General features: G+C 41.4%; 1 protein-coding gene across 1 annotated transcript in view; it reads left to right on the top strand.

Moving 5' to 3' along the window:
* Positions 1–2,094: 2,094 nt before the first annotated feature.
* The window catches only part of BNC2 (basonuclin zinc finger protein 2), a 457,477-nt gene continuing 434,220 nt past the window's right edge, over positions 2,095–25,351 (top strand). Inside the window, exon 1 of the mRNA XM_074994931.1 lies at positions 2,095–2,217. Within this exon, the coding sequence (XP_074851032.1) occupies positions 2,215–2,217 (3 nt within the window). The 5' untranslated portion in view covers positions 2,095–2,214. The remainder of the gene's footprint in view (positions 2,218–25,351) is intronic.

Below are 25,351 nucleotides of genomic sequence, written 5' to 3'. Positions count from 1 at the left end.
GTAACAGCCTGATACTTGGCTGCTGCCACTGACAGGAGCTGGGAAACTGACTAGCACAGCAGTTCTGGTCAGTTTCCCCTCTCCTGTGAGCAGTGGGCAAGCCTGGAGCCAGGCTGCCCTGTTGGTCAATTTCATGGCTCCCCTGAGTTATGTGAAATTTGACTTATGTGGGGTTGCACAAGAATGCAACCATCACGTCAGTTGGGGGTCTACTGTACTCTTCAAATGAATGATTTTATAGAGAAATAGGTAACTGGGGCATGTATGGTCCATGTCCACAATTAGGATAGTCACATAGATCTGATTACTCTGCCCACACTGGAAACAGACACAGAAAATGGTGTGGGTGGGGGTTAAAGGGAGGGGATAGGAAGGGAGGGGAAGTAATACCTACTAGATATGCTGCTGCCTGAATAATGCACAAAGACGTGCTAGTGTAAGTGATTTTGGTGTGGTGTCTCCAAAAGAAAATAGATTCCTTAGTGAATCAAAAGGCAGCTAGTTCCCTGTCTCACATGCTTGTCCCTGACCCTTCACCTCACCACCCCCAAACCTATTCACATACTCACTTGACCATAAAGGTGTCCAAATATCAATAGAGGAAGAAGATGGAAAATTTGACTTGACCGTTGGAAACAGCTATTAAGTTTTTATTTAATGCGGCAGCTTGAAAATGTGAAGGTGCTCTTCATAGTGACAGCATTTTGTTAACATGCGCTTGCATCTTTTACAGTCCCCATGGAAAGAACCCTGCTGCTTTTACTATACATTTTGAAAGAAAAGATTTTTTTAAAAAGACAAGGAGTCTTCATTTTGTTATCTGGACTACCAGAGAAGGGAGGGGTAGACATGTAAGTGGATAACAGATGTGATTATTATTACCCCTGGACAGACAAATGAACTCTAGAGACTTTAGTCATTGTCTCCCTTTTCAAATTACTCATGTGGCTTTTCATATCTGCCAACATTTCAGATCCATAAATAAGGACAGGGGGAGGAGGAGTTGTAAAGCCTTTGATGTACCTTGGGGGAAGAGTAGTCCTAGAAGAAAAGTGTCAAAAGGAACATTCTGCATAGAGGAACAGGCATAAAATCTGTGCCATTTCCTCTCCGGGGCTGGAGCAGCTGAAAGTTGGCGAAACTATGATAAATCAGTGCAACTTGCTGCGTTGTTCCCACATGTTAAATTATGTCCTGGCTGATGGCAATGATGAGTGTGTGTGTGTGGCTGGGAAAGGGTGTGGATTTTGTGCATGTGCCTCAAAAATGTGTGCTCTCAGCTGCAGTTGTGCGTGAAGCCTGGAGCTTGTGTTTTCCTCGGTCTCCAGGGCAGGGTTTCGCTGGGTTGGCTCCGTGTCACACACAGATGTGACTCTTGTCTTCACCCTGCAAACGTACAAGCGTGACGGCTCGCCGCCTCCCGCTCCCGCAAGGGCCTTGAAGAGTTCTTCAGCTTCCACACCCGACAGCGGCGGCGGCAGAGCCCCAGGGCGTGGGGAGCAGGGGAGCGGGACCGCAGGCAACTATTGCAGCGCTGCCTAACTTTTCCCACCGCGCTCCGCGGGACTTTCGTCCCTGCGCCTTCCGATTATTTTACCGCCGCCCCCCCCCCGCCCCACTTCTCGCCCGCTCCCAGCGGCGCCGGGCCGCCTCGAGCTGATAAGGAAGAGGGGAAGCAGCGGGAGGGCTCGCAGCGGCTGCGAGCCAGAGCAGGAGCCGGCCCAGGGGGGCAGAGCCCGAGCCCGAGCCCGAGCCCGAGCCCGGCACGGGCGGGCGGGGGCGCGCAGCTCCGGGTAAAGTTCGCAGCTGACAGCTGGGCTCGAGCGGCCTGCGTGGGACCCCCGCGCTCGCGCCCGCCCCAGGAGCAAAGCCCGCGGCGGGGCTCCAGGGGAGCGAGGAAGCGGCGTCGGCCTTTCGGCTCCGCACGCGAGTCCTTCCCCCCGCCCCCGCCCTGCGCGTCCAGCCCCACAACAACAACAGACCAACCTGTGGAGGCTGCGGCTCCAAACGTGGGTCCCCTCCCCCCCCGCCGAAGTTCGGGCTGGGAAGTTGCGGAGAGACTCGTTTTGTCTGTAGGTCGCATCACCTGGAGGCTGGAACGTGAGGGGGCGAGAGAGGCTGGCAGAGGAGCAGCGAGCCAGAGGCGGTGGGCAGGCACCGCTGCCGAGCGGCGCGCCGGAGACAGGGGGTGCACTTGACAAGCAGCATGCGGAGATGGTAAGAACTTCCCGGCCGCCTTGCCCTTTTCACGGGGTTGGGTCAGAAGTTGTGCGGGAGCAAAAGCCGCCCCGCGCCGCGGCGTGGTCCTCCGCTTCTAAACAAACAGCTCGTGTGGGGGTGTGTGTCACACAATGTAAAGGTAACCTGTGGAGGAGGGGTGTGTGTGTGTGTGTGTGAGAGAGAGAGAGAGTGTGTGAGTGCGCGCGCGCGCGCGGGCTACGCTGAAGCACTGATTTCAGCTCTCTCGAGCGTGCAGGCACTTTTGGGTGGGATGGCCACAGGGTGTTGTTGCCTCTTGCCTTCCGCCCAAGGTGGGGGGATAACGTGGTTTGGTTTTTAGACAAGTCAGGGATGAGCTTGAGTTTAGACGTGGTATTAAGAGGTTTTTTTTTTTTTTGGAAATCTCTGCTTGGAGCCGGGTAAGGGTTGCACAAGAGGTAAAGGTAACCTGTGGAGGAGAGTGTGTGTGAGAGAGAGAATTTAAAGGTAACCTATGGAGGAGAAAGTGTGTGTGAGAGAGACACACATGATGTTAACGTAACGTGTGGAGGTGTGTGTGTGTGTATGTGAATGTAAAGGTAACCAGTGGAGGACCTGTGGAGGAGTGTGTGTGTGTGTGTGTGTGTCTCGGGAGCAGGGTGGAAAGAGAAACAACGCCTGAGGCAGGGAGGCAGAAGTGTAAATCCATGTTCCCCCAGTAATTCTTTCTTCTCTTCTGCTTGTGCATGTGCTCGCAGTTTACACCTTTCCCAGCCTGCAGTCGTTCACAGAACTTGGAGGGAACTATTGATGCGCTCCCTGGAAGAGGGAAAACAGCTTTGAGAACATGTTTGCTTGGCTCTCCTGTGAGCAGATGAAACCGGGCCAGTTCTTGCAGACCAGGGTTTTACAGAGCAGGCTTTTTGTTTTAATTAGAAACATGTAAATTAACAATAAAAATCAGGATCTCATCTTGTTTCAGTTCTCTCGCCTGGGCTGTGATGTGTAGATACCGTTACAGCTGCAGGGAACAAGGGCGTTTTAATAAAAAACAGGACTGCACAAGTGAATGTGTAGTATGATGGTGATATTTCTGAGGTTAAGAAGTATAGTTAATTCACTTAGTAAGGAGCAGGAATCAGCCCATATTCAATAAAGTGTGTGTTGCTTGATCACTCTCATGCTTTTAGGTAGCTTCCACCGTAAATTGCTATTGTTACCCCCGTCTTGAGGATTGGATGTGAGCTGTGGGGATCGGATAGCGTATATAAAAAGGAAGATGGGGAGGAGAAGAATGAGACAATGTTAATATTTTTTCCATTCCTACCTTAATGTGACATGTTGTATCTCAGTGAACAAAGCCACAGTTTTGAAGCAGGAGATGCCACTGTCAAATGCAGGGGTCAGCAACAACAAAACCCCAGGGTGGGGAGGGGAAAAGAAGCAGCATGTGCCCAGGACTGTGGTTACAGCAAGGCTGACAGAAATCAGTGGTTTGAAAGCAGCCTGCGATTTATGATGATTCCTGTTTACCCTAGAGTCAAGCTGTTGTAAAATTGATGCACAAAAGCCGTGTATTAATTTGGTGTACCCAGGATTAAAGTGGCACCATCTTTTTTTTCCTCCTTCCACCAACAGTTCACATGCCTTGGAGCTATTTTTAAGTAAGCAGTCAAAGCAAAACATTAAATATTTCTCTTTTAAACCTGTATGACTTTCAGACATGGCAGCTAATTAAATATTCAGAGACAGGAGAGGGCTTTGGTTTTCATAATAGCATCTTCCAGTTACTGTCTGTATTATCACTCATCTCCACAGTCAGGAATTATTTTAAAACAGTGCAAGCATTTTTTGCCATATTGACTTAATTTCAGACAATAATATTTAATAAGCCTGCTTAAGAATACCAAGACCCTGAAAAAGTGTGCGGAACTTTCCTGTCTCTTAAAAACTGCAGGAATCTTCAATTTTATATTTATTTGGGCATGAATGCTCCGTGTTACACAAGTTTTATTTTACGTAGTCAAGCATTAATGAAACTTCTAGCGGTGTATATGTTTTGCAGTAAAGAGCATGATATTTAAAAATCATGTGACTTAGTATTTTGCAAATTATTTTAGTAATTTACTATGATTCAGATGCAAGAGAATGTGTAACTGTGCACTTGTGTTATGAGAGAAGTTAGAAACTGCCCAAAGTCCCCAAAATATGAACTGTTCTATATGCATATTGCTTAACCACGTGTTCTGTTTAAGCACATCAATTTTTAAAAAAAAAAAAGCTAAAATAATATAGGTGGACAAATCTAGGAGACATACGTTCAAACTGTTTGAGTTTTTATACTTGAAGTGTTATGTGACAGATGAGAATATGCGATTACGTAAAACAAAGCAGTAAAGAAACAGACAAAAGCAGAGCTATTGCTGTATTGAAATGTAAGTGCTACAGTTTGACTTTTCAAGTGAGTTTTTGCGTTCAGTGCTTTACATAACATTTTGTCCTAATCTTGCTTGCTGTCAGGGATGTTTCATGGTTGTGCAATTGCTGCAGTCAAGAATGCCAATTTGCATTCCAGGAGTGTCATTTGATTACTTTTATCTGCACAGTTCCAAGACTGGCCCAGACCTCTCATTTCATCTTGCCATGTCATGAGTCAATGCTGTGTCGTCTTTTCAAAAATCTGCCTGATTTAGACAAGAAAGAAAAGTGCTTTCATGTTGCAGCCTCGCTCCCCTGCTAACTTGTCAGCAGCAGGATGTGATTTGCTTGGGCCCAGAAGAATGGTACAGAGATGAGGGTTAGTCGGTTCAATAAACCCATGGACAGGTAGTGTGTGACATCCCAAGAGAGCTTAACTTAATGAAGAACAGGTCTGCTTAGTTCTCCACACTCTGACCTCGTGCTGTCCCCACAGTTTTCTCATTTGATCTTTCCCAGCAAATTGATCTTTTCTTGTATTTTCTTGCCTTCCAAGTTAGTCCTTATGGGACTGAAATTAGCAGAGCAACTTAAGTTGGATAATACAGCTGTTCAGAAAAGAAGAAATTGGACACTAGCTGAGAAGGGGAGAAAGGGAAGAAAGCTATTCTTTTTGTTGTTACTGAGATTTTTTTAAAGGACTTCAAATATTAACTTGCATGTTTACTTTTTAAAAATATTTTTGGATGGTCTTCTGCACATTGTCTCAGATATGTATGCTTAGAAAAAACAAACAACTTAGGAGAATGTTGCACACGTTTGCTTTAGTATTTGTCAGTTGAACTTGTTAGAAATGATTTGCTAGTCTATAATGAGGCTTTTACAGTTACAGTGAGACATGCTAAATATCAATTGCACATGCCAACTACATTATTTATAGCTTGCTAAATAAGTATAATTCCATAGTATCCAATACTGAAATGCAGAAGCGATTAAACAATAAAAGTCATTGCAAATGTTACATATGAATATTATGGCATGTAAAAATGTAATTTGCAAATTACCACTAACATCAATAGTTGTTTGGAATAAAACCTCATGCAAAACATAGTTATTAAGGTACACAACGTTTAAAAACTGGGCTCTAAACTAGGGGGCATAGTAATACTTGTCTATATTTTCATTTTATATTTTCACTGCACTTATTAATTGAACAGTATTTTAATGCATACTTAGCTAACTTGTTACACAGTGGTAACATTTTAGGTTAGAATTTTGTAAATCAAGTCTAAGTTGGAAGTGATTAAGAGGTTCTTTAGTTAGCTGCATAATCAGTAATATTTAACTTTTTTGGTGACATAGAAGATGTTCTCATTCATCATACAAGAGCTAGTATTGAAAATATTGCTGAATAAAAACAAATACACTTATTATATTAGGGAAATGCTGTACATGTCCTCTCTCTCTCCATTTGTCTTTTGAAATGGAAAGTATCATTGGTTAGTTAAACTTTTCTCTACAGAGCTACTGGGAGCCTCTTGATTTATTAGATATGCGTATGGATAATAAAAATGAAAAATACTGAGAAAAATGTAATGGCTCTGTAAAGAAGTTAATAATCATCACACATCTAGTGTTGCAGGTTTTGGGGTGACTATTGCATTTTAGGTGTGGTTTACATGCATATCAGTAGGATTTGCAGTTGATGTATATAACTCAGCAACTGGTTTTAATTTTTAAAAGATAAAATTGAGGAAGTCCAAATAAAATGCATGTGAGGCATTGGATTTTTAAAAAATAAACATTTATTTTTATGAGGGGTTATTATGACGGGTCTTTGAAGGAGTCCCTTTCACACATTGGATATCAGCCTTCAAAAGTTAAAATACTTTTGTTATAGAATATTTATGTAATGAATTACTTTCTTCTATGCACATTTATATGATTAGTTTTGTGTTTGACTATAAAATTATTAGAGTAAGTGACAGAAGAGACAAGTGTTCTATGCAAGGGTTCCCATAATGTAGAGGGCACAGCTGGGACACAGGATTGCTTTTTAGAAAATGGATAGGCTATGAAGGAATAAGTAACAGTTTCTACTTTATTTAAATAAAAGGAACTTAACAATTTAGTAAAATATTTATTTATGTTTATGTCTTGGATTTTGCGTCTATCTCTGTCCACCTAATTTGTGGCATGTTTACACTTAAAATCCCATTGATCATAATTACTGTGTAATAGTTCTATGCTAGTTTTTACGAGCATTGCTTTGAACAAACTTACTATTTAAGTAAGTGATATAATCCAGTGAGATAAACTGCTGGATTTGTCTATCTCTTGCACATCACAGTAGCTCTCATTCTGTTGCTAGCTAGTAAAAGCTTTTATTTGTTGCTTATTAGAATCTGAGTACACTCAGGAGTTCAGCTGTAATTTAATTTGGTCGTTCAAAGAGGTTATCTTGTTTTAGAATGTTTTCATGGCGTAGTTTTTCCACACTTTATAAATATATATGTTGTACTACAGTACAAAGGCAGATAGGTTTCCAGGTAAATTGAGGCTTTTTTTATCTTTCACAGTTGTTTGTTGTTTGACTTTGTGCCACTATAATAACTTTAAGTAACAAATTCTGAATGCAGATAACTTTTGTTTAGCTCTTGTCACGTTAGACTGCTGTTTTTGTTTCCGTTTGCTCTCTTCAGTGTTTTTTCGCTAAGTTAAAATGGCTTTCCGTTACTTAAACGTCTTTTTATAGAAAATAATGAAACCTAAAGGGTTCTAAAATAAGTAAGTGCACAGTAATTATATTTTATTTTTTGTAATTTAAAATTATTAAAACTGATTAATCACAAGCCCAAGAACTAAATTGCCAAAATCTATCTTCTGAAAAGTTTTCAATTCTCATTGTCTGATGCACTGTTTGGGAATTTAGCCATGTTTTTGCAATATGCAACAATTTCTTAGGTCAACAATTGTGCTATACTATAAAACTACAGAAACTCATGCCTTCAGAATTCTTTGGCTATGAGGGAAGTTTGCTGGTAATGTGCAGTACAGATTATGAACTGCTACAAGCCTTTTAGTGATGCCGAGTAGTTTTGTGACACCTATCGTGCTGTCAGTTGAAAACGTATTGTACCAGTGTAGCAACTATATCATATTTGTCAAGTGTGGTGGTATTATGAAACTTGTGATGTATGTTTCTAGCCCCCGCTTTTTAATGTTCAGTACAAAGATGTAACAACACGTACAAAACATTTTCTCCTTATTGTGACCTTACATTTGCCAAAGTGCCCCATGCTGAAATTCCTTTTCAGTGTCTTTTTTTTTTCCTTCCAAAGCCAGACATGTACCCAGACACAAAAGCCTCTGTGTATAGCAAGCTGTTTTAAATATTGTGACTCGTCGATGTGCTGTCCTTTCTTTGCTTGAGCCAAGGATCTCTGCTCAGTGTCTGTGGATTACCAAGCCCCTTCTTTATTGTACCTCTTGTCAGCTATTCCTATTCATTTAACCTTTCATTAGTGTCTGTGCAGCTTCACTGTCTGGAAAGGCAAGGGAAAACCGAAAGGCCTACTGTCACAGTTATTAGATTTCTCGGTTACATCCCAGCAACCATAAAGGAGTAAGAGTCAATACTATTGTCATGCATGCTGCTATCCTGGGGTGTAACTCTTCTGTGCATGTCAAGGACATGTGCCACATGTTGATAATGCATCCCAGGAATAAATGCACAACATGGGGGATAGACCACGGCTGGAAGTAATGAGCTTTGTAGGAGTTATTGCAAAGACAAACAGTTTGTGCAGGAATTTTGCTTAAGATGCCAAAGAGATGGACTTGCATTAAGTGTTGCCAAGGTTTGCCTGAGAGGTACTTGTCAATCATGGTAGTTATATTTGCAAGGGAAAAAAATGTTTTCTGCAACTGGGAAATGTGTTGATTTTTGAAAACCTGGCAGCTATGGAATGTCTTTTACATAGTTCTCCAAAGCATGCACCACTACTTATAATATTTTTTTGCACGGATCAGAAATTGTCAGCTAAATGTTCAAAGCTACAGATAAGATCCAATTAACAAGAACATACTGATATTCACAAACAAAGGCTGACACTGATTCTCTGGTGGTAACACGGTTGACCTAACTGGACTTGTCCTAGGGATAGACCAAGGCTGGAAGTAATGATCTTTTCAGGAGTTATTGCAAAGGCAAACAGTTTGTGCAAGCATTTTGCTTAAGAGAATTTGACCAAGAACCTGAAGATGTACCTGAATAATTTTAACCACCATCCCAGCCCTAAAGAGTAGCATCAAGAGACAGATTTTGCAGTCTGTGAGCCTTGTAACTCATGTAACTCAGCCAAAAGTGCACAGAATATGATCAAGAGGGGAGTTGCCACTTTTGGCCACAAGACTGTAATTACACTGTGAAAAAATAGATGGATTTATTCCTGACTTCCCTGTAGCTGCTCTTCTCCAGCACAATCTAGTACTAGTTTTATCAGTATTATTAAAATCGTTTAATACGCAACTCTGTAGAACTACAACTGTCCTAAGAATATGGATTCAAGGTTAAATTATATTTAAATAGGAACCATTAATTTGTACATCCAGATCACTTTTACACCTTGACAAATAAGTAGTAACTCTAATTAAATCAGTGCATCAGCATCTCTGGGAAGCTGCAGAAGAAAGCAGGCCATCAGGGCTTTAAATATGGCACACTATTAAGATTTGTAAGAAAGCAAATATGAATGAGAATGAAGAGTTTGCACAACTTGCATCTTTTTGGATTTATTTGTCTCGAGTTCTTCAAATAATGGAAAAAGCAAATACAAATGCAAGTATCCATAGTTTTATTATTATTAGCAGTAATGGCTTAACCCCTCCCCCAACATCCTACTCTGAAAGATGTGAAGCATGGCTTTACCACTTTTTGCAGTTCAGAATGTGGAAGGTAAAGGGATGAATAAAATAAAATCTAGTATTGAGCTGTAGGAATCATTACCTCATAAAGAGAAGGTAAGTTAGATGAAACTCAGCAGGCAGTACAAAGAAATGTTTTTGCTGTTGGTACGCAAAAGCATATGGCATTTGTGCCACTGATGTAAAGTAGCAAACTTCCTTAAGTTCTCTTAGGTAGTTATATGTTTTTGCTATCAGGAATGGACCAACTTTTAAATGGAACTAACATTACGTAAATGATTGGAACAAGTGTAGGCCGTTTAGTTTTAAGCATCCTATCATTTATGTGCTTAATATTAGTTGCTTGAATCCCAAAGTTACTACAATGCTTCCAAATCAAAGATGAAAGGACTACTTAAATATGTATTATATTTTCATGTTGAAATGTAGCTTATGACATTTTAGAAAGCTGTGTTTATCATGATAAACCATTTTTCCTTACTTCAACGTATCCTGGTAATTTTGGTAATAAAAGTACCTTGAAACTGAGTTACAAGAATTGAGAAGCAAATGAAGGATAAACTAATTGGAGGTCCCCATTAATGTCATTGGTGAACTAAAGGAAATATTTGTTTCCTTAGAAGCTTTCATTTTCTCTGTATTCATGTTAATACATGTCTATATTTCTTTCTTTCTAAATAATGACTTCTGTAGTTCTTTTAATAGACTGCTATTGCCTTAAGTACATTGACTTTGTTTGGCACTTTGCCAGTTTTGCTAGACAAAAGTTTCATTATTCATCTTGGTATGAAAGCGGCCATGAGGTTGCTTATACTTATCAAAAGGTTTATGCTGAATGCATATGTTTTTAAAATTTTGTCATTTTTCCAAATATTTATATATTGGTAATTTACAAACACTGTGACAGTTGTGTAGAGCATTGACACTAGCTAATGTCCAGGCCCATCGGTGGGAGAGAAAGGGGGCAATTGGCCCCTGGGCCTGGCATTTCAAAGGGGGCCGGAGCACTGGCTGCCGTTGCAGCCAAAGTTCTAGGAGCCTTTCAAAAGATGTGGACCAGTGAGCTCCACTCCACAGAGAGCTCAGAGGGAGCATGTGGGGGCAGGGGTGATTGCTCCAGCTCCCACCCCTTCTGCACTTGGCCCTGCCCCCCTCCTTGTCCCCAGGTCTGTGCCACCTCTTGGCACTGCTGCTGATGTCACTTTTGCATTTCTAGATTCCCATTGACAAACTTTCCAGAATGATACCTAAGGGACAACTCTGGAAGAATGTTATAATTTTTACTCAGAACTTGACACTCTTTTGTTGAAAATAGTTATGGTACTTGTGATAGTTGCATCTTTTCATTGATCAGACCCCGCTGTTACAACAGGGCATGACCACCATTTTCCAGATGTGGGTCTAGAGGGCATCAGTGGGCTTGATCTTAGTAAAGTCAAAGAGAGTAGGAAGAAACTCACTGTGTGATGATGAAAGAGTTTAAATATGCTGAAAGGCTAGTTTTTCAGTAAGCCCATGTATTCTAATATGTGCACTGTGTTGGGCCAAATTTGGAGATACTGTGAAGGGGACCATAAATAGGCATATTAATTATTTTCACAGGAATCAGAGTCTATGATGATATGATTTATTTGCTGAGATGTTTGATGACAAAGTTGCAGCAGCAGGAGAAGCAATTTAACAGGAGAGTGTAAGGGGTGAGAGTTACAGTAATCTCCTTTATTCTTGTTTTCTGCTTTCACTGTGAAAGTTACACCGGCTTAAACGAAGTCACATTGCTGTACAGTCACTTACCAACAACTTGTATCACCTTGCATATTGCGTCTGAATTTATCCGTGTGTGTCAGAATGAGGTTTTGTAGACTATTTCATTTGTATTTGTGCTGTAGGAAACAATTTCCTCAAATGTTGATTGAAGGAAAAAGAGACATGATTATGTTTCATACCAGTGTTGCCAGAGGGAGGGAGAAAGGAGTGAAGAGAAGGCTTCTTAATTGACCATAGTCCAGTGGGTTGTGGGTAAGAGTAAGAGCAACAAAAAATGTTCCCTCTTCTACCTGCTCCTAAGTAGCCACTGCTGTTGAGATCAAATGCTAACTTTTGCATACCAGGGATGCAGGGGAAGAAAAAGGCATGGCCAACTCTAGTAGTGCAACAGTCTGTCCCCTGAAATATGATCACCACTTTCTAATGGTAACTGCTGGAGTAGGGCAGGAGTCTGGCATCACTGGAAATAGAAAAATATAGACTGCAGGAGAGAGTGGCAATTCCAGGCTCCCAACCATCATGCACTTGAGACTCGGAGGTTACATCTCTCTTGGAACGGTCAAATTAGGACCTGGTGGAAGTCTGGACGCAGGGAAAGTCCAAGTTCTTGTTACAGAACTGGATTGAAATGATAGAAGAAAGTAGATGACACAAGAGGCTGTTCAGATATTTCAGTTGGTACTATGCAGTGAAGAGCTATAGGGTCCCTCTTATGGCTTGTGGATGAGAGATTAGATTAGAACAGTTGTCCATGCAGAAGAGTTAGGTTGCAAGTAACCCTTAAAGACACACTTTTTTTCTTGCTGGTCCATCGTGTCCAATGATGACGTCTTGAGCTTGCGTGGGCTCATAGGTTGTGGACTCGCATGTGACTGAAGAGTCCAAGCCTTGAATGGCATGGACATTCACGGTAGGGGCAAGGGGATTGTCCTGGAGCTGTCATTGTGGCTGCTGCTGTTGCTTTTCTCTTCTCATGAGCATCAATCAGATGTATGTGTCGCTGCTCTTCGAAGTTGTCATACGTTGTCGTACAAGAGCATGCCAGCCTGTTCGCTCTTCTGCATGCTGCTCTAGCTTTAATCCAGCATGAGCAATGTTGGCCTTCATTCACTCTGTATACCTCTTGTCAGACCTACTTTAATCCTTTTGCCCTGGGAGAGTTCACCATAGAGGTGTTGCTTAACAATTTTTGATTCCTCCATTCATATGATGTGCCCTGTCCAGCAAAGCTGGGCTTTCAGAGTCATGGCTTCAGTGCTTGTGGTTCCTACTCTGTCAAGGACTTCCAGGTTTGTGACTGTCCTGCCATCATATGTGCAGCATTGACCTCAGGCTGTGTGTGTGCTCTAGCAGTTTCACACGTTTTCTGTACACGGTCAAGGTTTCACATCCATACAGGAGACTGATCAGGACTACAGCCCTGCTTTCAGTTTAGTGGACTGTTGGCTATTGTCTTGATTCAACACTCGTGCTCTGAGACATCCTAATGCCTGGCTGACCTTACAGATCCTGACATATATTTCTTTGTCAAGGGAGCCATTGTTGGCTATCATGCCGCCGAAGTACCTGAACTCATCCACTGTTTTTAGCTGAGTTCCTTCAATGGAGATTGAAGTGGGGAGAGCAGCAGATCCTGGAGTAGGTTGAAACAGTACCTTGGTCTTTCCTAGGCTCATGGTCAAACCAAAGACACACTATTTGTTTATCATCAACATCATCAGAGAATTGCTACAAAACAGTGCAAACTTGATTGTCATCAACTCAGTATGTATCTGCCTTCTGCTTTGTCCTCCACAAAAGAGCTATTGTCATTTGAAATGGTCTTTAATGGGTGTATGTGCCACAAAGAATCTTTAATTCCACTTTTGTCAAGATCTAACCATAAAGATAGAAGAGAGAGCCTCTTGAAAACTTTCTCCCCAGTTCTGCTGTGATCTAGTTACGACACACAGGGTGGGAAGGTGAAAAATTTATACAAGCATTGTGTTGGTCAAATTCTGGTACTGAACTAAATATGAGAAAGAAATCTGTCCTAAAATACAGCAAACTCTATTTTAACCAGTATTCTATCATCTGAAATTCTCAAATAACCAGCATTAACAATAACTGCCACCAAGTGCTATCCCGGCACTGTAGATTTCTTCCTGTTTGTAAATCTGCCATTCGTAGTCTGATTCTGGGGTTTTGAAAGGGCAAGAGCAGTGGTGCACATGGAGGTCCGCTGTTCACAGGTGGCGGAGGGATCCTGTCCCACCCCAAGCCATTGACACTGCTTCCCCTTCTTACTCTGCTGATGTCTGGCTGGGCCAGCGAGAGAACTGGCACCTCCTGGTAGAGCAGCTTGTGCAGGTTCTCCACCACGAGCCTTTCCTGGGCCAAGGAGGAACAGGAGGAAAGGGACATGACTCACCTTCAGGAGGTGGCTGCACGCAGGTAGTCAGGAAGTCCCATCAGGGTTCCAGTGAGAACACCCTTGCCTGGCTTTCTTGATTGCATTTGTCTTTCCCTTCCACCTTTCCCACACTGATCTAGGTGGGAGAAGTCAGCTGAAGATACCTCTATTTTCTAGAATATTTGAACATCCAGCAACCTCATGGGCTACCAGATATGAAGGAGTTTACTGTTTGTGTGTGAAAATAAGTGCATGACCAGTTAGAATGTTAAATCCAAAGATAGCAAGTGAGCTGGGGAAAGGAGTTAGCTTTTTGTTTTGATTAAGATGGTATTTCTACTTTCATACATGCCTACATTTAAACACATTGTACTTCCCATTTCTAAGCATTGTCACATTGTACGCTGTATTTTGATATTGGTTAATATTTAATGTCTTGCCATCTTGTGGTGTGAGTAACTGTCTGTAGACATCTTTGAAATCAAGACTATTATTATGAACATGTAGTGTTGTAAAAATATCAGAATGATGGCACAGAGCTGCTAACAGGTCATCTTTGTAACTCTCGGAGCTGAAGCCAACTATTGGCTGCCCCTTTTTTTGGACACATTGGTTTCATTTTGTGGTTCTCCTTTTTGGCAAAATACTGACTGATACGGTGTTCTCCTTTCTTGCAAAATACTGCAGGGCTGTGCTTCAGGAGAAAACAGTTATACTTAGCTCTTTGTATAACATGCCATTAGGTCCCAGGCTCTTCATCATTTACATTGTATTTGGTGGTGATTTAGCGATTGTCTCCTTTAAAAATATATATTTAACTTGTACTAATGTGGATGACTTTGTATGAAATAAGGAGATGGTAAACATGAAAACACTGTCATGTTTGCATCCTCAAAGCAGAATGAGTTGTTTTTATTTTTGGCTTGTATAGAGTGAATTCTGTCACAGGTACAGTGTAAATTGATTTACCACTGACATTGTCTTGTTACGGCTACGTTGCGCAATGTATAGATTTCATTAATTATTCTTAGGTTAGTAAAGGATGAGTAAATATTTCTGCACTTACAGTTTAAACCCCCTCCCCCACAAAAAACTATGTGGATTTAAGGCAGTGTTTCTTCATCTATGTACTGTGGAACGCTGGTATTGCGTGAACAGCTCACGTGTGCTGTGAATGTCTGGCCCCTTTTTATATCATACGCTAATTATATGTATTTTCTGTTGTTAAAACCGGATACAACATTACTTCACTGCTATAACCTGATTAAATTATTATTTTATTTTGATGTATATGTATGTATGTTTGTTTTTGTTTTGGTCTGACAACAATTGGTTTTGAAGAATGTTATTGTTTGGTGTTCCCTAGCCTCAAAACAGTTTGAGACATTGATTTAAGGTTATATGTGTTCTTACTAATCTATCTGCATTGAGCAAAATTGAGTATTTAAGAGAGACCACATGTAAAATAACAAGAAATATTAAGGGTTGAAGACCATGCAGTGTCAGGATGAGAAAAGTACATGAATGTAATGAAAAATGACAAACTCAGAGGTGAAATCAAGTTATTAGAGAGAAATAACTACTTCCACATGTACATATTAGTTTATCTACATAACTTTTTGTATATTTCTTCTAATTTATTTCAACAGTTTTGCATAATCAGTCAATGGAATAGCCATCCCCTATAATTCTTGGGTGGTGGGAACTGGGTTGTTTTACTTTGATGTTTGTATTACCATAGCCATCAGATTTTTAATGACATGTAGGTACTGCTGAATGAACTGAACACTGCAAAAACTAACTGATTTAGTAGCCAAAATCTTATTTTGAAAAGTGATTTAAACATGCAAGATCCTAAATCCCATCAACTGTCAATAGATTTTTGGCTTCTGAGTATAGAATCATAGAATCATAGAAGAGTAAGACTGGAAGGGACCTCGAGAGGCCATTGAGTCCAGCCCCCTGCCCTCATCGCAGGACCAAGCACTTTCTAGACCATCCCTGAAAGCCATCTATCTACCCTCTTCTTAAATATCTCCAGTGATGGAGATTCTACCACTTCCCTTGGCAATTGGTTCCAGTGTGTGATCACCCTGACAGTTAGGAACTTTTTCCTTATGTCCAACCTGAACCTTCCCTGCTGCAATTTAAGTCCATTGCCTCTTGTTCTATCCTCAGAGGCAAGGAAGAACAAGTTCCCTCCCTCTGTCTTATGACACCCTTTTAGATACCTGAAAACTGCTATCATGTCCCCCTTCAATCTTCTCTTTTCCAAACTAAACAAGCCCAATTCTTTCAGCCTTTCTTCATAGGTCATGTTCTCCAGACCTTTGATCATTCTCGTTGCTCTTCTCTTGACTCTTAACAATTTCTCCACATCCTTCCTGAACTGCGGTGCCCAGTACTGGACACAATACTCCAGCTGAGGCCTAACCAGCACAGAGTAGAGCGGGAGAATGATTTCTTGTGTTTGTTCACAACACACCTGTTAATGCATCCTAGAATCATTTTTGCTTTTTTTGCGATAGCATCACACTGTTGACTCATATTCAGCTTGTGGTCCACTACAACCCCCAGATCCCTCTCTTGTATGTATCTCTTTTGAAAATGAATGATATTTATGCTCCTAAATCACTTGGGTGGCAAATCAGTTGGTATTAAATGCAGCAGCATCTTAAATACCTTTTAATTTTTTTTGATTGTAGCATCTTGGAAATCTTGTCATGGTAAATGTCCTCAGCGTGCTGATCACAGAAGAAGAAAGCAGCCCTGAACCAAAGGATTCTCAATCTCCAGAGCAGTCCATGGCTTGCACAGAGGTTTTCATTGTAGTGGACCCCCAAAGTGGGTACAAATCTGACTAACAGTGCAAATTGTGGATCACATTGTGGAATCCTTTTGCACCTATGTACAAGCCTCAAAAGTCCCAGGCAACTCTTTCAGGACAGAAAGTGAACACTATTGGATTCATTTTATAATTTATTGGAAGTAAACTAGGAGAATGGACTTGCAACAGTTCAGTTAATGGCAAAAATCACATTGACTTCAGAGGGTGTAGAATAGGGCTGTATGTAAGGCATTGATCTTGTATAATAAAAGTGAGTGGGAGTTTTTCCAGATCACACCCTAACTGCCCAAGCTGGAAGATGTCCAGGGCACAGAGGTTAACATCTTTCTCTTGAGGAAAGCCATCAAAGAATGATTACAAATGCTGGGATGTAAAACCAAAGTCTTCATGCAAAAATCACCTCTAAGGCCAATATAAAGGTTATATTAGCTACACAAGACACAGTAGTGCTGAAAATGAGCAAAAGGCCTGAAAGGGACAGCCAGTTGTTCGTCCAAGGCCATGAATTGTAGGGACCTAAAGAAGGGGACAATTTCATTCATGAGTGATGTGATATGGAGTTAAAAATGAACTTGTTTGTGAAATAGATACATTAGACATATTTTCTGTCTGTAGAGTGTGTACGTATGTACAATGTGGAAATCGCATTTGCTCTGATCCTGCTGACAGAGACCGAAAACCACAAGATCTTTACCCACCAGGAGAAATAAAAAAACAAATCAGCATGGCTAGATGGATACCCAGAGACCAGCTACTCCAAGATAGGCCCAAAAAAGCCAAGAACAGAACACAGCTGGTCATTACCTACAGCCCCCAACTCAAACCATTGCAATGCATTATTAAAGACTTACAACCTATCCTTAATCAGGATGCCACACACCAGTAGGCTGTAGGTGACAGGCCTGTTCTCTCCTACAGACAACCTCCCAACCTGATGAAGATTCTCACCAACAACCACAGTCTATACCACAGGAACACCGGTCCTGGAACTTTTCCTTGTAACAAGGCCCATTGCCAACTTTGCCCACATACCTATTCTGGAGATACCATCAGTGGACCTAACCAGGTTATTCACAGAATCACAGGGACATTCGCATGTTCCTCAATTAACATCATATATGCCAGCATGTGCCAACAATGCCCAGATGCTTTGTATATTGGACAGACTTCAAAGTCTCTTAGACAAAGAATTAATGGGCATAAGACAGACATAAAAACACTCCTGATTGACAAACCTGACAGTTAACACCTTAATGGAGTGGGCCATTGTGTTAATGACCTGAAAGTTTGCATGTTACTGAAGAGGACTTTTCACAACAGTTTGGAAAGAGAGGCTGCTGAACTCTCTTTTATGTTCCAATTCGACACGTTAACACGCGGTTTGAACCGGGATGGGAATTTTCTAGGTCATTATAGGGGTTCTTATGCATACGTGGCTTTTTCTAATTCTTGACTCTTTTTCCAGCCCCCCGCCCCCACCTGGCAGATGTCAAAATCCCCTTATTCCTATTTGGTTATAGGAATAAGGGGCTTTCGAAGTGTGCAGGGTCCTTTCAAAAAGGACCCCATGTAGACGAGCTGTGCACTATCAAAAGCGGCAATTTTGAAGTGCCGTGGCCGCCATTATGCTAATAAGGTGCTGCATATTCATTGCAGTGCCTCATTAGCCTGTCCCGATGTGTCTCATTAGCATCCCCCTTTGAAAAGGGGGTGATAGTGTAGACATAGCTACTGTGTTTCAGAGCTTATAATTAAAAGCTTTCTGAGGCATAACAATTCACTGTGAAACAAGGCACAACCATAAAGTCATATAGGGGCCTGGATTCAAATGCTCATTCATCTTTCATGCTAGTATATGGCCCTGTATATTCTGTCTTGTTCCTTGTAGATTATTGCCTTTGACTGCATTTAATTACATATTTTCCGTAGTTTATTCCATTATATTTACCCTTGTGTTACACTGATATTTGTCTAGAAAATTTGAAATACATCAGCAGAGTCTTCATACGTGATCAAGGGCCATATGCCAGTGGAGAATGGCACTGGAAGATAATGTACTTCTTTTTTAATTTTAAAAGCTCTGGATGAATTTTACTAATGGTTGTATCCAAGTATCTCTGTGAAGGTGTGATCTGGAATGGGGCTACTGATGAAGGTGCAAACTGGACAAGAAGACCAAGAGAAGTTTGTTTTCTGGGGGAGGATAACCAGATATTCAGCAAGCGTTCACTTGTTGTCCCTGACTGTAGGAGTCTGTGCCCTATTGCTAGCAGAAGTTTGTGGTTGAGACCCTCCTCCCTTCCCCCAGCCCCAATGTGCATTTAGCTGGGAATTTACAATCTTTTGGATGTGGACCCAGCTACTGTTACCCATGTCTGTCAGTTTAAGATTAAGTTTACTGTAACTTCTCTTATGTAGAGCTACAGGTTGCAACACATTGATAAAATGTACAGACTATTCATAAACTCTGACTAGCACAGAATATGGTCAACCCACTCACTAAACAGAGTCATGCAGAATGCGGTGCACTCCAGCTTGCACTGCCTGCCAGTGAGCTTCCAGGAGTTTAAAGATAACTGATTTTAAAACATAAAGATCTAAATTGTTAATATCTTGGCAACCTCAGTTCTTCTCTCTGCTATATTTCTGCTCTTATGATCAAACTCCCTTTGTTTAAAAAGGGAAAATAGTGAGTCTATGGGGCAGCTAGTGTTCATGTTCACGACTAGCCTTAACTTAGGAAACTGGATGTCTTCCCCATCTCCTCACACACAGTTTATGAAATCTGAGGGTTTATGAACCATTGAGATATGTTGCAAAGCCCACATTTTTTGTAGGTGCCCAGTGGAGTGATTTTGCTGTTATCTTAGTTGGCCACTGTGTGTACACCCCAAAGGAATCTTTGTGGAACACTGGAAAAGCCCACGGGTTGCTATTTTCTGTTTGACTTAGGGGTGGCTTTTCACGGTGACTATCCTTACAAATCTGTATGCAGTTGGAAAGTTTCTTTCATAAAGGTAGGTCACACTTCCATTCCATTGTAAAGAATCGAGGCCTTGAGAGAAACTATTGTAGTTCATGGTAATAAAGTACATTTGCATTAGGAAGATTTCGAATGACGGAGACTTTTTCAGATGCTTGAATGAGCTCAAACAAATTGGATGACCTGAAAATATTTTTTGTACAATGAAAAGGATATGTCTAGTCCTTATGTATGTTTCCATCAAGGCTCATTTTTTACAGCTCAGCTTTTTTTTTTTTTCCTTTTTAAATGAAAATACTTAAAAATTAGATATGTAATTTAGCCTCAAGGAGTACCTTGGTAGTGAATTAGTCTTAAAGGGCCTTTTTAGGGTTTGGGTTTGTTGAGTATATGCCTTTGATACTAAGATTCTTTTATTTTCAATGCCAAGATAAGTAGTACTTGTATAATCTCTGGATAATCTATTTTTAAAATTGAGGGAATTTGGTATTTCATCCCAGATTTTAAGATCTTATGCCCAGAATTATAAAACTGAAAATCTCCTTTCATTCATTAGTGTTGTATCTTAATGTATTCTTTAGTGCAGAATGACAGCCTTTCACTTAAAATCATTCAGTCTCCCTCTACCTCCCTGCAACTTGTAATACAGGCTGTTTTAGGGCTGCAGGGCAATATTTGCTTTTTTCCAATCTTTAAAAGGACGTTTAAACAAAATATGTTCATACCTTTTAAAAATGATTTCGTGTGATAATTTTAAGTTTGTATTTTTTACAACATCATATACCCTGTCTTTGAGCCTTAAATTTAGATCTCTGTCATATACTGCCAAAAAACTTTAAGAGCTTTGTGTGTGTTGAAACATGTTTGCCTGTCCCAGTGTCATAACTAATTATATATCTCGTATGCTTACTTCTAGTAATTGGAAAGTAGACCTACCACAGGATATGCTTTAGCATTAGATTGTATCTTGGGGACATTTTACAGAAATCTAGTTTTCCACCATGCAGTAACTTGAAATCGTAAACCGATATTAGTGTTTGAAGAACATCATTCTCACAGTTCCTCAACAACTGTATATATATTTGTATTAAACTCTGAGGCTTTTAAAAGTGTGCCTCTGCATTTACTAGTAATTACAAATATAACCCACCCTTCTTCAGCTGCAGTCTCCTTATGTGTTTGGTCTGTGCATTTTAAATAGGTGTTACTGCTATACCATCTTTTTACAAAATTTGTTCTACCATTCAAATGTTGTCAACTAATAAATGTGGCTTATACCAGTGCTGCTTAGCCAGGGGTATGTTCCCATGGGGGTATAGAGAGGTCTTTCAGGGATATGTAAGTTCATTTAGATCAGTTGTTTCTTACCTGGGGTCAGGGGAGGGTGGGGGTGACAGGATGGGTTCAGTGAAGTAAGTGCAGGGCCACTGTCATTGTCTGGCAAGCAGGACAGTTGCTTTGGCCCCCATGCAACAGGCAGCCCTGCAAAGCGAAGTAACAGTAAATTCTTTCATATCCAGCATTCTATTATCTGGAACTCTCAAATAACTCACATTTTAACAGTAAGTAAATTCTTGTTACATTTTGCATAACTGTAGTATAGTGAAAGTAAATACAAATAAATACAGCAAATACAGGATAAGTTTACAATGTAAAATGCTGCTGCTGTTGGTAAATAAAGTACTCTGCATACACGTTTGTTTCTTAATATCTAATCTTGTTCTTTACTGTTATGTATTGCTAGATCTCTCTCTCTATTATCCAGAATATATGACTACCCGGCAGCATCCCAGTCCTAGGGCTACTGGATATGAAAGAGTTCACTGTATGTACCATAGCCCCAGGTGGCAGTGCTCAGGCCTCAGACTCCTGAAAGGGGCACAGTACTCTGGAAAGATTGAGAACCTCTGATTTACAGTGCATGGCTGTGCTATGCTCAGCTCTGACAGGTGGTCCACATATAACAAGCAGTCCTGTAGCACCTGAGAGACAAACAAATTTATTAGGTTATGAGTTTCATGGGTAAGACCCACTGGGGAAGTGGGTCTTACTGCATGAAAGTGCATCACTGAATACATTTGTTTGTCTGTAATGTGCTACAAGACTGCCCTTTAATTCTGAAGCTACAGACTAACATGGCTCTTCCTCTAACAGATGTTATCAAGTTCTTTGCTTTCAGGAACATACAGTTACAGAAGAAAAGGGGACTGGAAAGCTAGGTGGGGAAAAAGAAAAATTTTGAAATTCATCTTTTTAAAAAGATAAATTATTTTTATCTGTTTTCTGCAGTTTTTTTGAGGTACTTGTAGTTTTTGTTCATTTGTTTTTTTTCTCTCGTTTTGGTAGTGAAATGCAGAAAAGAGAGGAGGAGTCTAATATAGTTGTGTGCGTAATGCTCTGCTTGGTGTGCTCATGGCTAGGCTAGCCAACAATGACTTATATGCACCAGCATGTATGAAAATATGTGATCCTTGTTCATGCCTGCTGAAATAAGGCTTTGCCAGTCTTTAGTCTCAGATCTCCAAGTTTTGTCGCAATTAAAGTCTTATGACTGAGCATTTAATGCTAGTGATAGATTATAGTATTGTCAGACTACATTCTGATTTTCATTTTTATAGACTTACAAACAACATGTCTTTACTGGAGTGTTGTAAATGTGCTTCATTTGTGCTTGTATGCTAAGAACCCTTGTTTGCACAGAATTTTTGGTGAATACATTTCTACTAAGATTGCAGCATTAGTAAATGGCCAGTTTAAGGACAAGTTTGACTTTGCTAGATGAAATGATAAACTAATGAGTTCTGTCCATATCTCTGATATTGGTAATACCTTTCAAGTGAAACAATATGAAAATTCTCAATTATTACTTTACCTTGATAACAAAATAGTTCATATTTTGCAAATCATCTTTCAGACTTCTTTCTTTTCCAATGTAATTTGATTTTAGATAAATTATTTGTACTGTGTTCTGAGCACAGCATGGTTTTGTCAAGCTAGTGCATTACTATGTATGGCATCTTCAAAATTAATGTGGCCTAAATCATTTACTTTGAAGCCTTTGACAATATAATGTATTTCTAAGTAATTCCAGTGTCTTGTCAGGCTATTTTTTTTTTTTTATCTTCCACTTTCTTCTCCACAATAGGTATTTTTTTTTAGAAGGGTTAGTGAACAGGAAGACCGGGTCAGTCTGACCAGGGAAAGCACAGTCCTCTCCCACATTCCAGTTCTTGCCCAAGTTCATATTTAAAATCCACTTACACATGAGTGTATCTAATGCTAGGTGCTTATGTAATTTGCAAACTTTGGCTTTGCTTTTTACAATGAATTGTTTTTAAAAATAGTACCTAATTGCTCAGAGAACATCAAATGTACTACTTTGTTTTTCTTAAGGAACAGCACTTTAAATCTAGACAGTATCTTACCATTCTTATATTTTATCTTGTAACAAAAAATGTATTGCATTCTGCAAAATAAGAGGAGTTATACTAGAACTTTCTGACTTGGGCCTCTTGCAACTGTTATCGATAGAGAGAAGAGCCAGTGAGTTAGTAAGAAATGTCATAAATTAGAGTCATATTTTATTATTTTTTTAACTGGCAAATTAATGAAAATCTTTAAAATTCCTTGTCTTTATTTTATGTCGAGAAGATCTACTGAGATTGAACAACAACTGCTGGGGTAATCTAGAAGTTTTGTCCCAAGACAGAGTGAAGTAGAAGAGACTTATAGATGGCCTATGCTTTACCTGGAGTACAAGGGTTTAAGTCAAGTAGGCCTACTTACATAAATTTTAATTGCAAAAATGTTTTGGCAAATACAGGTTTTATTTTCTATTTAAAAGTGTTTGGGTAGCATTTTGCTACTCTTCTCCAGTGTTCCCTCTAATTTTTTCCATCCATGGGCAGAATAAATTTTATTATATGCACCAAAGCATGTGTGAATGTGCACCAGCAATAGAATTACATGCTGCTGGCTGTGGGTGTTCTGCTATGGTGGCGCCTGAACCTTTCCCAAGTGCTCAGCTTACAGGGAACACGGGTCTCCCCTGTTAATCTTACCTAAATCCACACTAACTAAGCAGCTAATCTTTACTCAGGGCATAGTCCTTACTCAAGTAATTGAAGCTAACTCATGACTTAAAGGGTTTCAGGACACTAAGGATGCATTTTATCATTTATTTCAAAGGGCATTTCTCTTAGATTGCTAAGGAGGGAATCTGGAGCTATGGGAATAGAGTAAGCAGCTTAGCAAAGCTCATGATTCTCATACCCAAAGCTATGAGCCACATGTTGCTCCTTCCTGGTCATGTGCCACATCTCACTATGTAATATCATTCCCATTCCACCCATGCTTACCTTTCCTAACTTAGTCCCTTTAGCTCTGCTGGGTTTTTCTCCTGTGCATGACCATAACTGTCCATCCATCTATTCATAGGGCCTGAACATTGAACTACTAGACACATGATAGCCAGAGGGCTAAACATACCTAAGGCTGATGTGGAAAACAGGGGTGGTGTCATAATGAAAAGTAAACATCCCTACCTAAGCTACTGGTACAGAGCTTTAAGATTGTTTAACGTGACATAGGCTATGTGTAAACCAGGCAAAGTAAGTCTCCTGCAGATGTGTAATTCTAGCTACGGCAATTGTGTAGGTAGAGTTGATGTGTCTGTGCTCAGCTTACTTGTCCGTTCTTGCTGAACGAGGTCAACTGGAGAGTTTCTCTCATCAACTTCCCTCACTTCTCACGGAGAGTACAGGCATCAACTATGACCACTGAGGGGTTGATTTCGCATGTCCCTATGGCAAGCATGAAATGGAAACCCAGAAGATCGACCTTGAGCAGATCGACCTTCTATAGTCGTGTCTACACGTGCACGCTACTTCGAAGTAGCAGCACTAACTTCGAAATAGCGCCCGCCACGGCTACATGCGTCGGGCGCTATTTCGAAGTTAACTTCGACGTTAGACGGCGAGACGTCGAAGTCGCTAACCCCATGAGGGGATAGGAATAGCGCCCTACTTCGACGTTCAACGTTGAAGTAGGGACCGTGTAGTCGTTGCGTGTCCCGCAACGTCAAAATTGCGGGGTCCTCCATGGCGGCCATCAGCTGAGGGGTTGAGAGACGCTCTCTGCAGCCCCTCAGCTCAATGGTGGCCACATGGAGCGGCCCCTTAAAGGACCCCTCCCCCTCCCTTCCTGTGCAGGAAGCTGAGGGAACATGCAGGCAGCAGCCCAGACACGCGGCCAGCCTGCACGTCCCTCAGCAGCCACAGGACCCTCAATGGCCGCCTGGCAGCCCCCCCAGGGGACCCCCCCCAAGGGGAGCCAGGGCAGCCAGCCCAGCCAGGCGGGCAGCCAGGCTGGCAAGCAGCAGCGGGGCCCCTCCTGGACGGAGGCCAAGCTGCGGGACCTGCTGGGGCTCTGGAGCGAGGAGGAGGTGCTCCAGGTAATGGGGAGCAAGAGACGGAATGCGGATGTGTTCGCTTGGCTGGCTGACGGCCTGGCTGCCCGGGGTCACCCTGCCCGCACTCCTGATCACATCAGGAGTAAGGTGAAGGAGCTGCGGCAGGGTTACTCCTGAGCCCGGGATGCGGCCGGCCGATCTGGGGCCGCCCCCGTCACTTGCCCCTTTTACAGGGAGCTCAGGGACATCCTGGGCCCCCGGCACACCTCCTCCCCTCCGGCCAACCTTGATACTTCGGCCGACGAGCCCCAGCAGGCCCTTCAGCCGGAGTCCGCCCCGGAGGTAAGCCCCACACCCCGGGGGCCCTCCATGGAGCCCACCCCCAGGCCATCGCGGGGTGCGGGGGGG

Source organism: Carettochelys insculpta, chromosome 5 (genome assembly GCF_033958435.1).
Source record: "Carettochelys insculpta isolate YL-2023 chromosome 5, ASM3395843v1, whole genome shotgun sequence".
Lineage (NCBI taxonomy): Eukaryota > Metazoa > Chordata > Testudines > Carettochelyidae > Carettochelys > Carettochelys insculpta.
Note: the sequence above shows the minus strand (reverse complement) of the source record. Positions and strands in the feature narration are given on the sequence as shown.